At 47.9% G+C, this 19,077-nt stretch overlaps 1 protein-coding gene across 1 annotated transcript in view; it reads right to left on the reverse strand.

Annotated features, from left to right (window-relative positions):
• Positions 1–10,944: 10,944 nt before the first annotated feature.
• Positions 10,945–19,077, reverse strand: part of TRIO (trio Rho guanine nucleotide exchange factor) — a 348,230-nt gene continuing 340,097 nt past the window's right edge. Inside the window, 4 exon segments of the mRNA XM_045787154.2 lie at positions 10,945–13,297; positions 13,909–14,047; positions 16,233–16,433; positions 18,375–18,453. Of these exon segments, the coding sequence (XP_045643110.1) occupies positions 12,749–13,297; positions 13,909–14,047; positions 16,233–16,433; positions 18,375–18,453 (968 nt within the window). The 3' untranslated portion in view covers positions 10,945–12,748.

Here is a 19,077-nt window from a genome sequence, read left to right on the forward strand (position 1 = left end):
TGTGAGGGAGCAATCCTGACTCTCCCCGCCTGCATCCTTTAATAACCCGTTGTTAAAACATCAATTTCTCAGAGCGCCTGGGTGGCTCAGTGGGTTAAGCATCTGCCTTCAGTTCAGGTCATGATCCCAGGGTCCTAGGATCCAGGCCCATGTTGGTTCCCTGCTCCTGCTTCTCTGCTTCTCCCTCTCCCTCTGCCCCTCCCTGCCCCACCCCCTTCTCTCTCTTACTCCCTCTTGAATAAATCTTTAAAAAACAAAACAAAAAATCAACTTCTCCAACTCGAGTGACCATCTGTTTCCAAAAGGATGTATCTCCCCATTCCTTAACCCCCAAGAAAGTTATTTTATGTTTCTTATTATTCACTTGCTTGGCCAGTTGGTACATTCCTGTACATGTGCATTTCTCTTTTTTATTTTTAAGATTTTATTTATTTATTTGACAGAGAGAGAGACAGCCGGTGAGAGAGGGAACACAAGCAGGGGGAGTGGGAGAGGAAGAAGCAGGCTCCCAGCGGGGGAGCCTGATGCGGGGCTCGATCCCAGAATGCCGGGATCATGCCCTGAGCCGAAGGCAGATGCCTAACAACTGAGCCACCCAGGCGCCCCTGTACATGCACATTTCTAACTGTGGAATTCATTCATTCAATCATCCAAAAAATATGGAATGAATGTAATTCCCTAAGGAACAGGAGTATTCCACTGTGTGTATGTGTTTGAGGAACTGGGTGTGCTGGGCAGAGCAGTAACTGCTATTTTGAGGGATGAGGAAGGGGTTTCTTCTGCCCCTGATCGTCGGCTCTGTTGGGTTCCCTAAGACCCTCCAACCCCTGCCCCTCCTGAGCAATCCTGACCTCCAGAAAGTCTCTCTTTCCGGGTCCTCTGTCCCCTAGACCTGGTGCCATCTTTCTGGGTGGCTGGCCTGAGTGTCTGCAGATTTCCTAGCAACTCTGTTTCTCCAATAGGACTGTCAGTCTCTGTCCTTCCGTCCCACCTAGGTCAGAACTTCTGCGTAGTCTACCTCTATGCAACTAAACTCTTGTTTGCTTGTGGGGAATCTCATGTACGTGGATCATGGCCAAGACCATGCCCCCGGTGGAGGACTGCCTCCTTTAAGCTTCTCAGTCACCACTGTTCTAGCACTTCATGAAGCCACCCCTGCTCACTGTGCCTCTGTAGGATCCTTCTGAGTTCACCTGGGACAGCTCCCTTAGGGTCCCCTCTCCCCATTGCAAGGTGTCTCTAGCTATGCTGTCCATTACAGGAACTATTTACATCTAAAATAACTAATATTAAACAAAAGTAAAAAACACTTCCTTAGTTGCATTAGCCACATTTCAAGTGCTCAATAGCCACGCATAGCTAGCGGCTACTGTATCAGACGGCACAGATAAAGAACACTTTCCATCACTGCAGAAAGCTCTTTTGGATGACCCTGATGCAGGTAAAACTTGGTTGGGGCCTGTAGAGCCTACCAGATTGTTGGAAAGAAACAAACACCTGACCATCTGCGCAGGCTTCCCGCATCGAGGCATTGAGCGGCTCAGAGTGCACAACACTGCAATTCATCAGGCTGCCAAACGAACATGCCCGTGCTTCACAATCAAAGTGCAGAAGCCTTCGCGTGGGCTTTGCTGACAACGAATTAAGGGAAAAAAAATCTTCCGAAAACTCACAAAGCTTGAACCCCGGACTTCTAAAGACTGTTCCTCGGTTTTTTCATCCCTCCAGTCTGTCAGGTACAAGCCCCCGGTGGAAGCAGAGGCTGTCCCAGAAGGGTTTGTAGGACATGTCTTGATGTTATAAGAGGAGATTACTTATTGTGCATAGACCGAGCGCTTAGAAACAGTGATGAAGACAGACAAGATCCCTGCCCTCACGGAGCTTACCATCTGGGGTGAACACAGAAACAAAGCACATCAGTTCATGCAGGGACGTGAAATGTGGGAAAGAACAGGGCTTGAGAGATTAGAAGAGGCCATCCCTCAGGTGTCAGGAAGGCTTATCTCCAAGGACACCTAACCTGAGTTAGAGAATGAAGAAGTAGTCACGTCAAGGCAGGGTGTCAGTGTGGGGGTGCAGAGTGCCCAGGGAGGGACAGGATGGTGTAAAGGGGGGATGGCAGCATGTTTGGGGCCTGAGCAAAGGCAAGTGGTTGGAGCAGAGGCAGCGAGCAGATCGGCATGAGGTGGGGCAGAGGCACTGCAGGGGCTGGATGTTTCCTCACAGCAATGGGAAGCCCCCTGAGGGCTTAGGCAGGGAAGACACAGGCATTTCCCCAGGCTGACTCTGCTCTAAGGGGGTCACCGACTGAAAGCGTGTAGAACTGGAAGTGGGAGTCTGATTAGGAGGCCTCTGTGGGATGAATGGGGGCCTGGCGTGAGGTGGTGGAGAGAGGAGGAGCTAAGGGCATGTATTTGGAGGTAGAGGAAATGCAAGGGGCAGGGGAGAGGCATGGCAAAGATCGGCTTCAAAATTTCTGGCCCAACATCTGGGTAAATGGCCATGGCTTGGTGGTTAGGTGAGAGGTGAATTTCAATGTCCAAGTGGAGGGTTGGTAAGGGGGAGAAAAACTAATCTTCCCTCTATCCTTCTGAGCTCTTGGCTCAGACCCCTGCAATAAAAGGCAAATTAACAAGAGAAAACAAACAGAAGTTTATTAACATGTAAATGTCATATGTACATGGGAGATACACAGGGGGAAATAACTAAAGAAGGTGGTTTAGAACTCTGGCTTAAATGGCACCTTCCACAAAGAAAAATAAATCTGTGCAGAAATGACCAAATGAAGGAAAGCAGTTTTAGGCTTCTGAGGGTGGAGATAAAGGCTAATTAGTAAAGCTTGTTATGTAGATTCCTCTGGTACCGATTCTAGGCTGACAGGGTCTAGAGTTGTGTCTGGTGATTAACTCTTGTCCTTCCTGGTAGAGAGGGGAGGGACTCCTTTGAAAATTTATGTCCTGCTTTTAGGCAAATGGGGAGGGAAGGAAGTGTTTCTTATATCTACTTCAGCTGCCTTCCTCAGAAGGTATGTTTTGGGGTGGTATTTTCTGATCCCCTTCATGAATATATGATGTGGAGCAAAGGGAACTTTGCTGGAGACACAAAGTTAGGGTTGTTGGCACAGAGATGACATGGTATATTGAAAATGGCCCTTTAGAAGATATCTATGTCCTAATCCCTGGAACCTAGTAATGTTACCTGATACGGGAAAGATGTGATTAAGTTACATATCTTGAGCTAGGGAGACATTCTGGATTATTCGTGTGGGCCTTAAATGCTATTGCAAGTGGCCCCGTAGGAGACTGGCACCAGGGCTTTTTGCACACACAGAGGAGAAGGAATGTGAGGCTGGAGCAGTGAGAGATTTCAAGATGCTGGCCTTCAAGACTGGTGAGATGTGGCCACCAGCCAAGGAATGCTGGAAGCTACCACACGCCAGAAAGGGAAAGGAACAGGTCCTTCGCTGGAGCCTGTGGAGGGAGTGCAGCCCTGCTGACACCTTGATTTCAGCCCAGGGATGCTGATGTTGGGCTATTCACCTCCAGAACCATTACAGAATGAACCTCCTTTGTGTTAAGCCACCACGTTTGTGGCAATTTGTTAAAAAGCCACAGGCAACTAACAGGTCATACAAAGGAATGAGATCAATTGAGGTCAGCTAGGGAGAGAGCCTGTGGGGTCATGGAGGACACCCCCAGCCGAGGCCGGAGAAAGTCCCACGGAGGGAGAGGTGGCTTCAAAGACGAATCGGAGGGTCCACAGGAGCACAGGAGAGTGAATTTAACATCTGCCCACTTGTCATGCCTGCTCTCATTCATCGTTCCTATATCACCCGGTCGGCCACAACACTGAAAAGGAAAATAAAAGAACAGTGACTTCGTCTCCCCTTAGGTGAGCCTCCCGTTCTAACTCCTGGCTTGGTGGAGCTTAGCGCTGGGAGGTCATTTTCATGTTTGCAAAAAATCGGTGCTTTGCATCTTTTCCCTTTCTGTGTAAAAATAAATATGGAAACCAGGTCATTACCATATCTTAACAATCCAGCAGTATGGGCCGTTCTCAAACTATCATTAGGGGGTGTCTTGAAAATCGGTTTTTATGTCATTAGTTTTCAAATATACTTTTCTTTGTAAGTACATTACCATGAGATCAATTTAGGAATATAGAAATGGATGGATAGGGTAAACTGAGTAGAAGAGGGTTTTAACCTTCACAAATGAAGCAGAGATATATGTTTTCTATAAGCAGCAATTATACATGAGGCGATTAGCTTTGAAGTCTCTGCTTTTCTTGGGCCTTCACAAGGACTCTGCCCGGCATGTGCTTTAACTGTCCTATTCTTGGGACGCAGAAAGCCGGGGACTGCTCGGATAGACTCAGTGGGCCCGCAAAGAGGCCCCTGAGCTGCGGCTTCAATAGGATGAGAGCCACAGAGTGAAAGATAAACCTCTAAAATTTTTTTGAATTGTAAATAAGAAATGGCCAATGGAAGCGGAGATATTGGAGGAGGCAGATGTTGGGTCATCTCAAATTCCATCCAAATCACATCCTCCTCTCGGAGAAGGAGGGTCGGAGGCCGCTGCCCCGAAACCCTGCACCCACTCCAAGGCCCAGCATGCGGCTCTTTCCTGTTCACTCACAATGTGGGGCAGTTCATTGCACTCCACCTTCTAGAAGTTACTTGAGCCAATTCTTGTCCCTTGTCTCCTCTGGATGGTTGAGAGATGAGTGGCCACACCCCTGCATGCCCTCCTGCCAGGGCCCCTGCACAGCTCTGCCCACCCTGGGCACTCCCTCCCTGCAGCCCGGCGGGTCCCCTGCACCTGGATCTTCTGGACCAGGAGCAGGAGACCCGTGCGGGTAGTTAAGTAAGACTTGACGGAGAAATGAGTGCACAGACGAGGCGCCAGACCGTGACGCGAGCCGACAATCAGTGGCTGTGCAGTTCTTCCTCTGAAAACTGATAACATCAGTCACTTTTGAAAATAAGATAAAGCAGTTGTTTTTGCTCAGGAGACCAGTGTCCCATAATCCCAACACTAACAAATAACGGGAGAAGCACGGACACGCCACTTCTGCTTCTGGGAGGCTGGTGTAGAGGTCCTTGTCCTCGTCCCCTGACTAAGGGTAGCAGGGAACGCTGGAGGCCATGCACAACCGGAGCCGCAGAAGGCTGCGCGGTGAGGAGAAAGCAGACCAGCGGGGGCCTCGGGGCTGAGGAAGCACAGTGGTGAGCTCTCTGGGATTTCCTTTTGCCTCATAGATCCCAGTCTTAGCGCTGAAGCAGCCAGCAACCTGGAAATGTCAATGGATGCAGACAACAGAAGACCGAACAAAACCCTGCTCTCTCTAGACAAAGGGCCAGCTCTGCAAGATGGAAACCTTTCAGAGGGTAACCTCTCTCCTCTAGCCAGATACTGTAGAAAACACTGTGGCCCCACCCCCTCCTGACCCCCCCCCCAAGGCTGAGCGGGGAGCCTCAATTTCCACACTTGATAGGTTATAATGGGGCAACCCCAACCCCCGGGCTGAGGGGGTGTGAGAGAAGTCAGAGAGCAGAGGCTTTCATCACTGCTGGGTGGGAGCAAGAACCCCTGCTCCTTGGGCCATCAGCATGGATTACGTGGGGAGCCTGCACTTCCACCCCACTCCCAACAAGCAATAAGTTAGGTCCCTGCCCTTCCCCACTGGGGGTGTCTGAGGAAGCCTTGCAGAGTCAGAACTTTTATCATCCTTGGGGTATCTGGGGAGGCCAGTGCAACTCAGACCCCTGACCATCATCGAGGCAGCACCCAGCCCCCTTCCCTTGCTGGAGTGATGGCAGAGGAAGCCAGCTAGATCAGAAGGCTTAAGTGAGATCCAGAGTCTCAGAACCTAATAACTGAAATAACCCCATTTCACTGCTCAGAGGGGAGTCTGCTTCTCCCTCTGCTCATGCTCTCTCTCTCAGATAAATAAATAAAATGCCCCCATTTCAAATGAAAATCATTCATCATAGCAACCAGGAAAATCTCAACTTCCATGAGAAAAGAATAAGCAATAGAAATCAACAATAAGATAGATGACGGGAATGACAGAATTATCTGACAAAGTTGAAGGCAGCCATGATAAAAATCCTTCGAAGAATAATTGTGAACATCCTTGAAATCATTTAAGTGAAAAGATCAAACATCTCAGCAAAGAAATAGAAGATATAAAGAAAAACCAAAAAAAATTTTAGAACACAGGAATACCACAACTGAAACAAACTCGGTGTATGGGTTCAATGGCAGACTAGAGTGGATGGAGGAAAGACTCCGTGTATGTGCAGACAGAGCCACAGAATTTACCCAATCTCAACATAAAGGAAGTAGCTGAGGGCTGGGGTCGGGGATTGGTGGGGTTACTTCCTCAAAAGCCTATGGCACCAAAACAAAACTGTCATTAATGCTTTTGAAGAAGGATAAAGAAGGAAGGCCTCTAAAAGTACTTGAAGAAATGGCTGAAAACAAATTTGGCAAGAGACCTAAACATATAGATTTAAGAATCTTAGTCTCAGACAGAATAAACACAAATAAATCCAATGCTAAGACACTCACAAACTTCTGAAAAGTAAAGACGAGGAAAAAAATCTCAAAAGTGAGAGAAAAACATCTACTTACAAGGAGGAAAAATTTTAAAATATGTATTTATTTGAGAGAGAGTGCATGTGTGAGCAGGAGGATGGGCAGAGGGAGAGGGAGAGAATTTCAAGCAGATTCCCCACTGGGCATGGAGCCTAACGCATGGCTCAATTCCATGACACTGAGATCATGACCTGAGCTGAAATCAAGAGCCAGAAGCTTAACCAACTGAGCCACCCAGATTCCCCATAAGGGAAAAATCTGAGTGACTGTAGATTTCTCATCAGAAACCATGAAGGCCCAAAGAAAGTGGCACAATGTTTTTCAAGTGCTGAAAGAAAAGAACTGTCAGTTCAGAATTCTAACCCAGGGAAAATACCATCAAGAATGAAGGGGCAAATCAAGGCATCTAAATTATGTTTGATGGGGGCGCCTGGGTGCCTCAGTCAGTTAAGTGTCCCACTCTTCGTTTTGGCTCAGGTCATGATCTAAGGGTCATGATTGAGCCCTGTGTGGGGTTCCACACTCAACACGGAATCTGCTGGAGATTCTCTCCTTCTCCCTCTCCCTCCCTCTCTGTTCTTCCCCCCACTTATGCTCTCTCTCTCAAATATATAAAATTAAAAAAAAAAAAGTTTGATGGTTGAAGGAAAAATCACAACATTGTGTGACTTGATTCTAAATTTAAGTAGAGGAAATACTTAAAACAATTATAAACTGGAGAAGGTAATGAGACATAAAGTCAGGTAGGGTTTCTGTATTTCACTCAAATTGGTAAAATGATGACACCAGCAGACTATGATGAGTTACACACACACACACACACACACACACACACACACACACACACACACAGAGTAATACCTAAAGCAACCACTAAAGCCATACAAAGAGATACATTCAAAACCAGTATAGAGCAAAATCGGATTCTACAAGTGTTCAGGAACCCACAGGAAGGCAGGCAAAAGAAACACAGAAATGAAAACCAGAGAGAAGAACAGTAAACCAAAAAATAAAAGGGCAGGCTTAGGTCTTAACTTTATTAATAATTACATTAAATGTAAATGATCTAAGGACTCTAATAACTAAAGATAAAGATGGATGCAGTGGATTAAAAAACATGACCCAACTATATGCTGTCGGCAAGAAATCTACTTACATATAAGGTTGTAGGCATATTGACAGTTCAAGGATGGAAAAAGGTATATCATGTAAACGTTAATTTGAAAAAAAAAAAGAGTAGGAGTGACTACATTAATGTCAGATAAAGTAGATGTTGGAATAAAGAAAATTACTAGAGAGAAGAATGAGATAAAAAAATAAACTTTCAAGAATCAGTTTCAATTTCTATATAATAGCAATAAATTCTTGGACACCAAAATTAAAAAGTATGATATAATTTATGATTGCCTTAAAAAGAGAAATACTTGGGTTTAATTCTAGCCACCACATATAAGAATTTGTAAAACTATAAAATGCTGATAAAAAAAACCAAAGGGCTCAATAAATGGAGAACCATATTGTATTCATGGGAGACGCAACATAGTGAAGACACCAATTCTCCCCAAATTGATTAACAGATTTAATGCAATGCCTATAAAAATCTGAGTAAGATATATTTAGATGTAGACAAGACTATTCTAAAATTTATATGGAAAGGCAAAGGAACTAGAATAGCTAAAACAATTTTGAGAAGGAAAAATAAGGTGGGAGGAACAGTGTAGTCTACCTGATTTCGAGACTTCGTGCACAGCTACGGAATCAAGACGGTGTGGTAACGGCGGAGAAAGAAAATTAGATCAACAGAATAGAGAACCCAGAAACAGACTCACATAAATAGGCCCAAGTGATTTTTGACAAAATCACAAAAGAGTAGCCTTTCCAACAAATGGTGCTGGAAAAAAAAATTGGTCTTCTATCTGCAAAATGTGAACAAAACCAAGAAAATAAGAAGGCAAAAAAATACCCCCAAAAGCCTTCAACTTAAATTTTACACCTTATACAAAAATTAACTCAAAATGGATCATGGACTTAAATGTAAAATATAAAACTTGAAAATGTTCAGAAAACAACAACTTAGGTTAAAAAAGCTTCACTCTGGGGGTAGTCAGAGTTCTCTGACTTGACACCAAAGAGCTTGTTCCACATAAGAAAGAAGTGATAAATAGGTATTCATCAACACTGAAATATTTTCTCTGTGAAAGATCCTGTTAAGAAGATGAAATGGGAGAAAATATTTGCAAGCCACACCTCTCTGACAAAGGACTAGTATCTAGAATGGATAAAGAACTCTTAAAACTTAACAATAAAAAAATGAGAAAATGGGCAAAAGACATGAAGGGACATTTCATAGAACAGGAGAAACAGATGGCCAATAAGCACATGGAAAGATGCACAAAATCATTAACCACGAGGGAAATAAAACTTAAAACCACAATAACTTATCACTATACACTTGTCAGAATGGCTAAATAAAAGAATAGTACCACCAAATGCTGGCAGAGTTGAAGAAACTAGATTACTTAGACGTTGCCAGTGGGAATGTAAAATGCTAGTCTGGAGAAGTTTGGCTAGCCTTAAAAAATGAAATTTGTAACAGCCATGTGATCTCCCAGTTGTCTGACATTTATTCCAGAGAAACAGGGACTTATGCTCATACAAAAATCTGCACACAAATGTTCTTAGAAGCTGTATTTGTAATAGCCAGAAGCCAGAAAAAATCCAGACGTCCTTCCACGGGTGAACAGCGAAGCTTGGTACATCCATACTATGGACCACTACTCAGTAATGAAAAGGAAAGCAATATGCCACAGCCTGGATACATTTCCAGAGAATTATGCTCAGCTAAAAAATCCATCTCAAAAGGTTACATACTGTATGATTCCATTTAGTTAACGTTCTCAAAATGACAAAATTATAGAAACGAACAGATGAGTGGTTGACAGAGACTACGGGAGGGTTGAGGTGGGAGGGGGTGGGCGCGGCTACAGGAGGGCTGCGGGGATCCCGGCAGCGATGGGATGCCTTGCATCTTGACTGTGTCAATGTCAATATCCTGGTTGTGATATACGGTATGTTTTCAAGACATGCTCACAGGGGAGAACAGGGTGAAGGAGACATCTCACACCACTGCAGGCACATCTACAATGAAGTTTGGCTTGATTTCAAAAAGTACATTCTGTATGATTCTACTTCTATGAATTCAAAGGTAAACTAACCTAAGAATGATCGAAATCAGAACAGCGATCACCCCTGGCAGGCAAGGGGCATGAGGATTCTGGGGGATAATGGGAATGTTTTGTATTTTGTTTTGGGCCACGATCACAAATTCATGTCTCAGAAACGCACATTTGAAAGGATCTCTCCTTCCAAAGGTTTAAGACGGTCAAATATCCTTGGTTTGAGATAATGCTCAACTTGTGTTCTGCTAAAACACTGATTTTTCTTCCCTTTACAGCTAAAAGGGATCCGAGTTTTAAGAATTTATACATGGTAACATGCGGAATACAAAGCATCGTGATTTTTGAGGAAAGAAAATCTAGGTAGTGATCACGATAGGCCGTTTTTCACTTGGGAGAGCGCTTTGTTAGTCCGACAGGCGTAACGACTTCATTCAGCAAGTGTCCAATGGCAAAAAACCCCACCCAGACAGACCCCTTGCCCCACTCTTGCTACTGAGGACTGCACTGTGGTGGGCAGGCCCCTCCTTCAGGGGCCCAGTGCCCATCTCTGGGAGGGTGAGCTTCTCATGCCCTCCCTGAGGGACTCAGTGCAAACCCTGTGATTTCACACCTGTCCTACCTTCAGGATGTCAGCAAACAGGAATTATAATAAAGCCTGTTCTACAAGTGCCCCAGGACCCCATGGCTCCTGGGGTGGCTGCTGAGGGCCAGCCATCACTGGAAGGTCCCTGCAGGTGCACATCGTGGGTCTGCTCATAACACCACGCTTGAACCCAAGCGCTTCACGTTCCTCGATCCATCTGGACGTTAAACTTGGTTTCCTGTGGCCAGAAGGCAACAGCTCTTCCCTTTTCTCCGATTCTGTGTCCATCAAGAAGTGGGGTACCTTAGAGATTCTAACCAGGACAAGGTGCATCCCCACCGTAAGCAGCTGAAATCTGGTTTACGCACCAGTGTCTTCGGAGTCTGGGTTCTGGGAACCAATCTGCAGGCACCTGACCAACTCCCATTTCTGGCCACGTACTACGGATTCCCGATCCGGAACATTCTTCCCTCCAACTTCCCACCCGACCTAGGAGAGGCCAGTCTTTCAGTCTCCCTCAGTGATGTCTCTCTTTTCGATTCCACAGTGATCAATTTAAATAAAAGTCCTAACACAAAAATCAGGCAAATATGTTTAATTTTTTAAAATAACTGATGGCAAAATAAAATATTTACATCACATCATACTGTGTAAACATGTAAGGTCTCTGTACAAAGAAATATACATGCAAAATAATGTAAAAATTTAACTGAAATAATAAAAGAAACAATACACAAATAAACGTGAGGTTACGAATACACATCCAGTTTTGAATCCAATTTCTTTTAAAAAGTTTCTGTACAATTTTACAAGAAACAAACAAAAACCCAACAAAAGAATAAATAAAATACATCGGAAGGGGCAAAGCTTAACTACGCCAGTTTATGGCTCAAGACCCAGGTGTCTGTCTGGCTGGGGACGCGGGCTGGTCTCTCTTTTAGTGTATTTCACACAACGAAGGTAAAAAGACATCCAGAAAAATTCAAGCGTGCCCAGAAACCCCGCGGCTTGTTCCAAGGCCTCCCCATCCCAGCGTGACTTTTGCCACAGTGACACAGACATTGGATGCCAGCCTCAAAGCGGCTGGTGCTTAATTGGCTTTTATTTCTTACCAAAAGCTCAAAATCCAGCCAATTTTTGTACAGAAAGTTGAACGTCAAAAAGTCTAAAAAGTAGTAAATGTCCAGACTGATTTTGGGGAAAAAAATAATACTTTGGCATTCTGAATAATAGCATAATAAATTTTTAAAACATTACCCTATTATCCAGTTTTATATTCAGAGTATGAAATCACTTTTTACAGTCCTCAAAACCGACAAATTTCACGAAGAGTTAAATCTCCTTGAACTGATGGCACAGGGCTACAACCCCCTCCCCCCCGCCCCCGACACACGCACAAAACCATAAAGCTCACTGTACGAAGTATGTGCTTTTTCTATATATTTATTACAGGTACAACAGAGGTCTTCATAAATAGTTGCATAAAATGTCAAAGCCACAACATTGCACATGATATGAAATAAAACCAAAAAAACCCCAATGAGTGCATTTACAGTATTTTCATCTGACTGTATACTGCTCAACAATCTGATTTGACGGCTTGGGGGGTGGGGAACACAGGGGGGCCACCACTGGGGCTCAGGGCGGGACCCAACCTCACGTCCTGGGTGGCTGGGCAGAGCCCTCTGACCTCCCCCAGAGGAAGCCCTGGGCGGAGGGGCGGGGGGAGCAGGAGGGAAGGCAGGAGGGGAGAGGACAGACCGAAGGCAGGACCAGTCTTATATACAAGTAAGGCCTACATTTCATCAGAGCAGAACGATTCATTCTATTTTTATGCAAAAGTCTGAGGTTGAATGCACATTTCAGGAGCCCAGTCTGGCGTCCCAGCGAGACGCACGCAGACCCGGCAGCTGGAAAAGCTCAGAGTCAGGGGGACCCTGAGCTCTGGATGAGGCCGCGGGGATGGCCACCGCGAGGGTGAGTCCTCCCCAGAGGGGTCCAGTATCTCTGTTTTGTTCGTGAACACCAGTGGTTGAACATAGGCATTTTGTTTCCTTGAATAAATCTTGGAAAATGTTAAATTTGCAAAATTCTATTCATGTTCGTTTAAAAAAGTTTCTTTTTATTTTTTGCAGAAACCTGAATAAAAGACTGTGATACAGCAATGCTGTCTCCGCTCATGAAGAGTGTACGAGAAGGTCCTCCACCCCAGCACAGCGTGCTCCCGAGTCCCAGGCACTGCCGAGCACAGCTCCCGCGGAGCCCAATGTCACACGATGAACATACGGCAGCTGATCAGTTCTGTTGGTGTGTGTTTGTCTTCAAAATTCAAATTAACAGCTGATTGGCAGGTGAAAGAGAATGAGAAAGAACTTCAAGATAGGTCAAACTCTAGGCAAAAGCCTGCTCTGTAAGAAGTTTTTAACGCTACGGATAGGTCGAACATCGTTCTGGTGTTTGCGCCGCTCAATGAAGGAGGTCAGTCTGGACGTGTCGAGGACGCCCGCCCCTTTGCCACTGCCATGGCCCGCCTGCAGCCACTGCTCCTGGAGGGCCAGCGCAGCCGAGGGACGCTTGGCAGGGTCCTCTTGCAGGAGGAAACACACGAACTCCTTGGCCTTCTGGCTCACTCCTTTAAAGCAGTCCTCTGGGAAACTAAAGTCTAGTCGGCAAATGTTCAGGCAGGTCTCCTCCACGCTGTCGTCGAGGAAGGGGGACACGCCGCTGAGAAGCACATATGTGAGCACTCCGACACTCCATGTATCCGAGGTCAGGGAGATGGGGTTCCCAAGGATGATTTCGGGGGCTGCAAACTCGGGGTTCCCCAGTAACTGGTGGATGTAGTAGGTCGTGTTGAGTTGGACAGCATCTCCAAAATCAGCCAGTTTAATCGTTGGCTTGGCCAAACTCTGATCCACCAGAATGTTTTCAGGCTAGAAGACAGGATAAGACAACGGTCATTTCCATTGATCCCCATCTCAAGCTTACGCGGGAGGCTCACCAGGAATCAACGGAGTCAACTGGAAGAAACCGTTCCCACGCAAGACGGGATGCAGTTCTGAGCGTGCGGGCCCATGGAGGAGGAGGCCCCGACACAGAGGAAGTGCTGCCCCTCCTCGCAGGCAGTCCTCCTGGCACGCGAGCATGAAGGCCCTGTGCTGAAGAACGCTGGCTTAGCGAGCTGGGTGTTCATTTTCACTCCCGACACGAATAGTAACATTCACCATCCTTTCTCAGCGACCACTGACCCAGTTCCACACCAGCCCTGCAAAGCTCGCAGGAACTTTCTGGAACCTCATGGAATGTGTGAAGATCTCAAAATGTTTATCTGATACTTTACTGATTGTTTATATCATTGAGAGCAAAATCTTAAAAACGGAGATGACAAATTGGGGTTCCCATGGCCCGCCTCCTCCTGTTTGTCCCTAGTTCCCGCAGGCCTCCTGACCTGGCTGCAGTGGATACGTTGGGAGGCGGCCCCTGCAGGCCAGGTGGCTGGGCCGCGGTCAGACATGCTGGCCGTGGCCCCACGAGCCCCACTAACCTTTAGGTCCAGGTGTGCTATCCTGCAGTTGTGAAGGTATCGGACGGCTTCCAGAACCTCCCCCAGATACGCCCTGATCTTCCCTTCGGTGAGGTTTCCCCAGCGCACCACACAGTCCAGGAGACGCCCCTGGTCAGCCCTGTGGAGGCAGGAACGTGTGTAACACTCGTCACGGTGCTGGGTCACTTCAGAGGAAACCAACAGCTTGTCTGTGCCCGCTGTGGGTGTCCTACCAGCCCGGCGTTTCAGGAGCACACTTCCACCTACGCGCACGACTCTATCAAGAGGGTACTTTCTTTTCAACCTCGTTATGGATGCGAGTGGGGAACGAGGGCGCGCGGATGGGGAGAGGAACACGCGCGCCCACCCAGCGGGCTCGCGCACGGGTGCTCTGCAGGGGTCTGCTGTAGGACGGAGTGAAGTGCTACGCCTCCCCAAGCCTTGGTTTTGTCATCTGTAAGATGGGCAACGGGAAGGCCACGTGAGATAATGTGAGGCAGACCTCAAGGTGTGGAGAAGACAGCCATCGGGAGCTGGCTGGGCGCCCCGCGGCAAGACAGGCCACTCCCCCCAGAATCTGGCCATTTACACAAGCCCCCGCTCTGCTTTTCCCGAAAATGACGACTCACAGGTGAGCCCTGACCCGTTAGTGACCTCTGCCCCAGCCACCTTACAAGTAACACGTGCTGCCCCTGCTCTCCACCTCCTGCTCACTCGTGACCTGGGATGCAGGACTGCCCTTCCCCCAGCTCACTGCCCCCAGCTCTGCAATCTGTAATCTGAAACTGTGCCTGCGCTCAGAGTGACCCCAGACTTCCCATTTCCCTGAAGTGCGAGCTGGGATGAGTCTCTGGTTTCATGCTGGACTCAAAAGGCTTCCTACTGTGAATTACTTTGATACTTAGAAACCACTGATACAGCACTGGCCATGGGCCAGGGACTAAATGCTTACTGTCAATTCACTAAATCCTCATGCCAACCTTCCCAAGGTGAATCTGCTCGCCAGTGAAGGCCAGCACTGTGATGAGGTGGTCTGGCCCCATCTCAACACCTGCCTACATGCCCCGCTCTTGTCTGCAAAACAGAAACTTAGAGGAAAACCAGCCACTTGCCTGGTAACAAGGAGTAACTGAGGAGAATTTGGTAGTAATTTGTTACAAAAATAAATCCTAGTAACAGTATGGTGAGACCAAACTATTTAGCTTTCAACTAAAAAAAAAATGAGAGCTGAACACACTTAAATTTTCAGGCAGAAATCGAAGTCCTGTCAATTTTTGACGAGGACTTTAGGATAGTTCTTGTTAAGAAATCCCCAGATGAACAGTAGCTGTTAGACACCCAGCATTTCCAGCCAGAACAGAACAGAATGTAAACACAGCTAAAGGCCAAGATACTTCATAGAGACCAGAATGTTCTAGGGCGGGCTTCCCAACCCTGGTTCTGCTAACGCTGGGGGATAGATGCTTCTCTGCTGTGGGGCCGTCCAGGTTCTGAAGGGTCCTGAGCAGCGTCCCTGGCCTTCACCATCTAGATGCCAGTGGCACCCCCAACCCAAGTGGTGACGACCAAAAGAGTCTCCAGACATGGCCAAATGTCCCCTGGGGGGGGGGGCAACACTGCCCCCAACTGAGGACCACTGCTCTTGGGTCATAGCTTTCACCCTCTCTCCTTGGACGACTGCGCCATTTACTGGGGCGGCACACAGGGCTCACTGAGCACCACGTGACCGGGGGTGCTGCGCTGGCCGGAGGCCCACCCCCTTTCCCAAGGACGGTCTCTAGGCGAGTGCATCTCACTCTCCATTTTGACCAGCCCACAGTGGGCCGGAGCTCTGAGGGGCAGGACTGCAGGCCCGAAGCATCGGGCATGAGCAAGATCTGAGGGAGCCCACTCTGAGCATCCACAAGGCTTCCCGGGCCCCGGCAGCCGTGTGGTGCCACTAGCAGGGGCAGGAGTCTTCAGAGGCCTGGCCCCTTGGGGATCCTGGGAACGAGGTGGCCCCTCCAGGTTGGCTGAGACCCAGAGGGAACCCGGGTGGAGGTGTTTGGACGCTAGGCCCGTTGCCCCCTCATTTGGACAGCATGTGCTAAAGACTATACTTCTTCTACCATTACTGGAAAGCTCTAGAACTGTGATCTCTGACAGTAGGCATACATACACACAGACACACAGACACACAGACACACAGATACACACACATATTACAAGTTCTTTGGATCCTGAAATCCTGATTTTTGTCCTTCTTAGAGAACAAACAACAGTAAAATCACTTAAAGTTGAGGCTGAGGCTTACAAACTGGGGAGGGCAGTGGGTGCGTACGCACATTTCTAACACCAGGACGTAGCTGGTGGGGGTCTCGAAGGTATCAAGGAGGCCAACAAGCAGCGGGTGCTGGAGGTTCTGCAGGATTCCAAGCTCATGGGTGACCTGGTCACGCTTCATCAACTTCTTGTTCACAAACTTAGTGGCCACTGCTCGTTTGGTTCCTTTCTGATCACATTTCTTAACGACAGAGAATCTGCCCCTGGAGAACAGGTCGAGAAGGTCGTTTTCAGAGGACTCTGAGTATGTCACAGAGAAAAGACTCTGTTAACCTAAATGGCCTGGAGGCCTGTCCGCAGGCCCCACTCTCCTGGGCTCACTCGTGGAGGAGCGGTGGCCCACGATGACCCAGGGAAGCCTGCCAATCTCCGAGCCCCTCTGCCATGTGATGGCTCTTCTCCCTCCTAGGGGCAGGCTCCATGACCTCCTGACCTCTGAATGTGGCAGAGGGGACACCGTGGGACTTACCAGGCAGCCTCCACCTTTACTTTCATGGGGAAACTTCCTTACCACGGCAAGAAGCTTGAGCTGTACCCGGTGGCTCCAGTCACCCTGCGCCCCCTCCTTTTGGAAAGGGGTGTCTACTGCCGTCACTGTGCCTGCGGCAGACCACCTTGGGATGCATGTGTGGGGCTGGTCACCCATCGGTAGGTAGCCCATGGCCTCTGAAGCTATACCCAGTGAACCGCACCCAAGCAGCCTCAGCGGCACCTTGACCTGTCCTGGATAAGAGAGTCTTGGACCTCAAGTGTGAGCCTGCTACCATATGATGGGATGAGACCTGGTGAGCACCGGGGACCGTGAGGAATAGAGATCAATCTGCGGTGGGCTGAAACGGACACACCACCTTGCTGCTCCTCCCACAAAGAGGGCGGTCTACTTCTCTGGCCGTGGATCCGGCCTGGCTGGTGGGGTTCCTGACCCACACGACGCAGGGAAAACGTGGTTGTGGATTTCTGAGGTTGGGCCTTAAGGGGCCTCGCAGCTGCTTCTTTTGCTGTCTTGAAATGCTCTGCCATCATGTGTGAGGAAACCCAGGGTGGAAGTCTATGTGGAGAGAGGCCCAGCGTCCCAGCCAACTGAGCCCAGGAGATACCAGCAGAAGACCTGCCTGATCATTCACATGTTGTCAGAAGTGACAGCGAGTGGTGTGTCTCGTGCAGCAAGGGCTAAGTGAGGATACGTCAGCCTGACACATACCTGTGTGTGACCAGGTACCTGGAGCCACATGGCCCAGTATGGCCACTGGACTGCAAGAGGCTGCTGCTGGGGGAGTTTCTTGGAAAGCTTTTTAAAAGGGACAAGCTCAGCTGTTGTACGTCTGACCTCCTTCTTGCCACGTGGGTTCTTACCCCAGATGTGGAGGAGTGCTATGTGGACAGGGAGCAGAGCCGAGTCAGAAAGAGCCTGCCTGGGGGCCTGAGGGCACTGCTGAGCCACTGCCCCAGGCCTGGCTGCCCCTTCTGGAGAGAACCAGCTTCTCTCTCTGTTTGGGCAGGAGGACCCTGCCACTCCAATCGACACCTCCAATCTGAAGAACACGTTCCGCCTTTCTCTACTGGGACTCCACAGGAGAATTAAGTCCCACAAAGAAGGGTCTGAGCGACTCTCCTCTGACTCCTCGCATGGACAGGACACAGCTCGTACAGTCCCAGATGCACGGCACAGGAGTCAAGTCATGGCATCAGTGGACGGCTTATGGCATCAGGCCTTAATCCTCTCTTTTTTTTTTTTTTTTAAAAGATTTTATTTATTTATTCGACAGAGATAGAGACAGCCAGAGAGAGAGAATACAAGCAGGGGGAGTGGGAGAGGAAGAAGCAGGCTCATAGCAGAAGAGCCTGATGCGGGGCTCGATCCCATATCGCCAGGATCACGCCCTGAGCCGAAGGCAGACGCTTAACCGCTGTGCCACCCAGGCGCCCCTGGCCTTAATCCTCTCTTGGAACCCAAGCTGAAAACATCCTCTTTACTCCCTCAATGTTTACTATCAAAAGGCAATTACAGATTATATTTCAAATATAATTTGCATAACTTCCAAATGATGGCAAATTACACCACTTAATTTTATCAGTCTACTCCTATGGAGAGTTCTGTCGTACACGCTGCTCTCTTGGCAGGGGCCCTGGGTTTTGTAACATACCTGCCAAGTTCAGCCACTTCGCTGTAGAAGGAGTCAAAGTTGTCCTTCCAGGTCACCATGATCCCATCACTCCCTGCACCTGCAAGAAGAGCATCTCCCCTGAGCTTGGTTTATGCGGCGCTTCTCGGGGAAGAAGTCTATAGGCCTGCGCCATCCAATATGGCGCCACACGTGACTACTGAGCATCTGAACTGTGGCTCATCGGACTGAAGATGCACTGGAAGTGTAAAATACACTCTGCAGGTTGGGACTTAGGATGAAAAGAGATGGATTCATGTGATAGAAATAAACACACACCTCCTTCCCCATTATTTCCCCACTCACATCTCCAAGGTGGAGTCTTCTATCTCCCTAAGCTCCTTTAGCTTCCGCTCATTCATTACAAAGCAAAAATCACCTGCATAGTCTCTGTGACATCTTTTACAACTTAGAACACTGGTGATTCTTCACTTTTAAATTCAAGATTCTCTTTCTTCCTTGTGTCAGGATCCAAGAATCAGATCATTTCCTTTCTCTTGTTTAATGAGGGTAAAATATCTGGGATGAAGATACATGGGATAAAAATGCTAAGACAATTCTGTTCATTGTCCACACACAGGGCGCTCCTGGACTCGATGCACCTTTTAGTTCAGATTCTTATTTTTGCTCTTAGAAACAGTCTCCTAGAGCCGGGGCAGCTGCAGGATGCATGGAAAACATCAGC

The sequence above is a fragment of the Ursus americanus genome, chromosome 15, assembly GCF_024610735.1.
Source record: "Ursus americanus isolate L20-20 chromosome 15, mUrsAme1.1.p, whole genome shotgun sequence".
NCBI lineage: Eukaryota > Metazoa > Chordata > Mammalia > Carnivora > Ursidae > Ursus > Ursus americanus.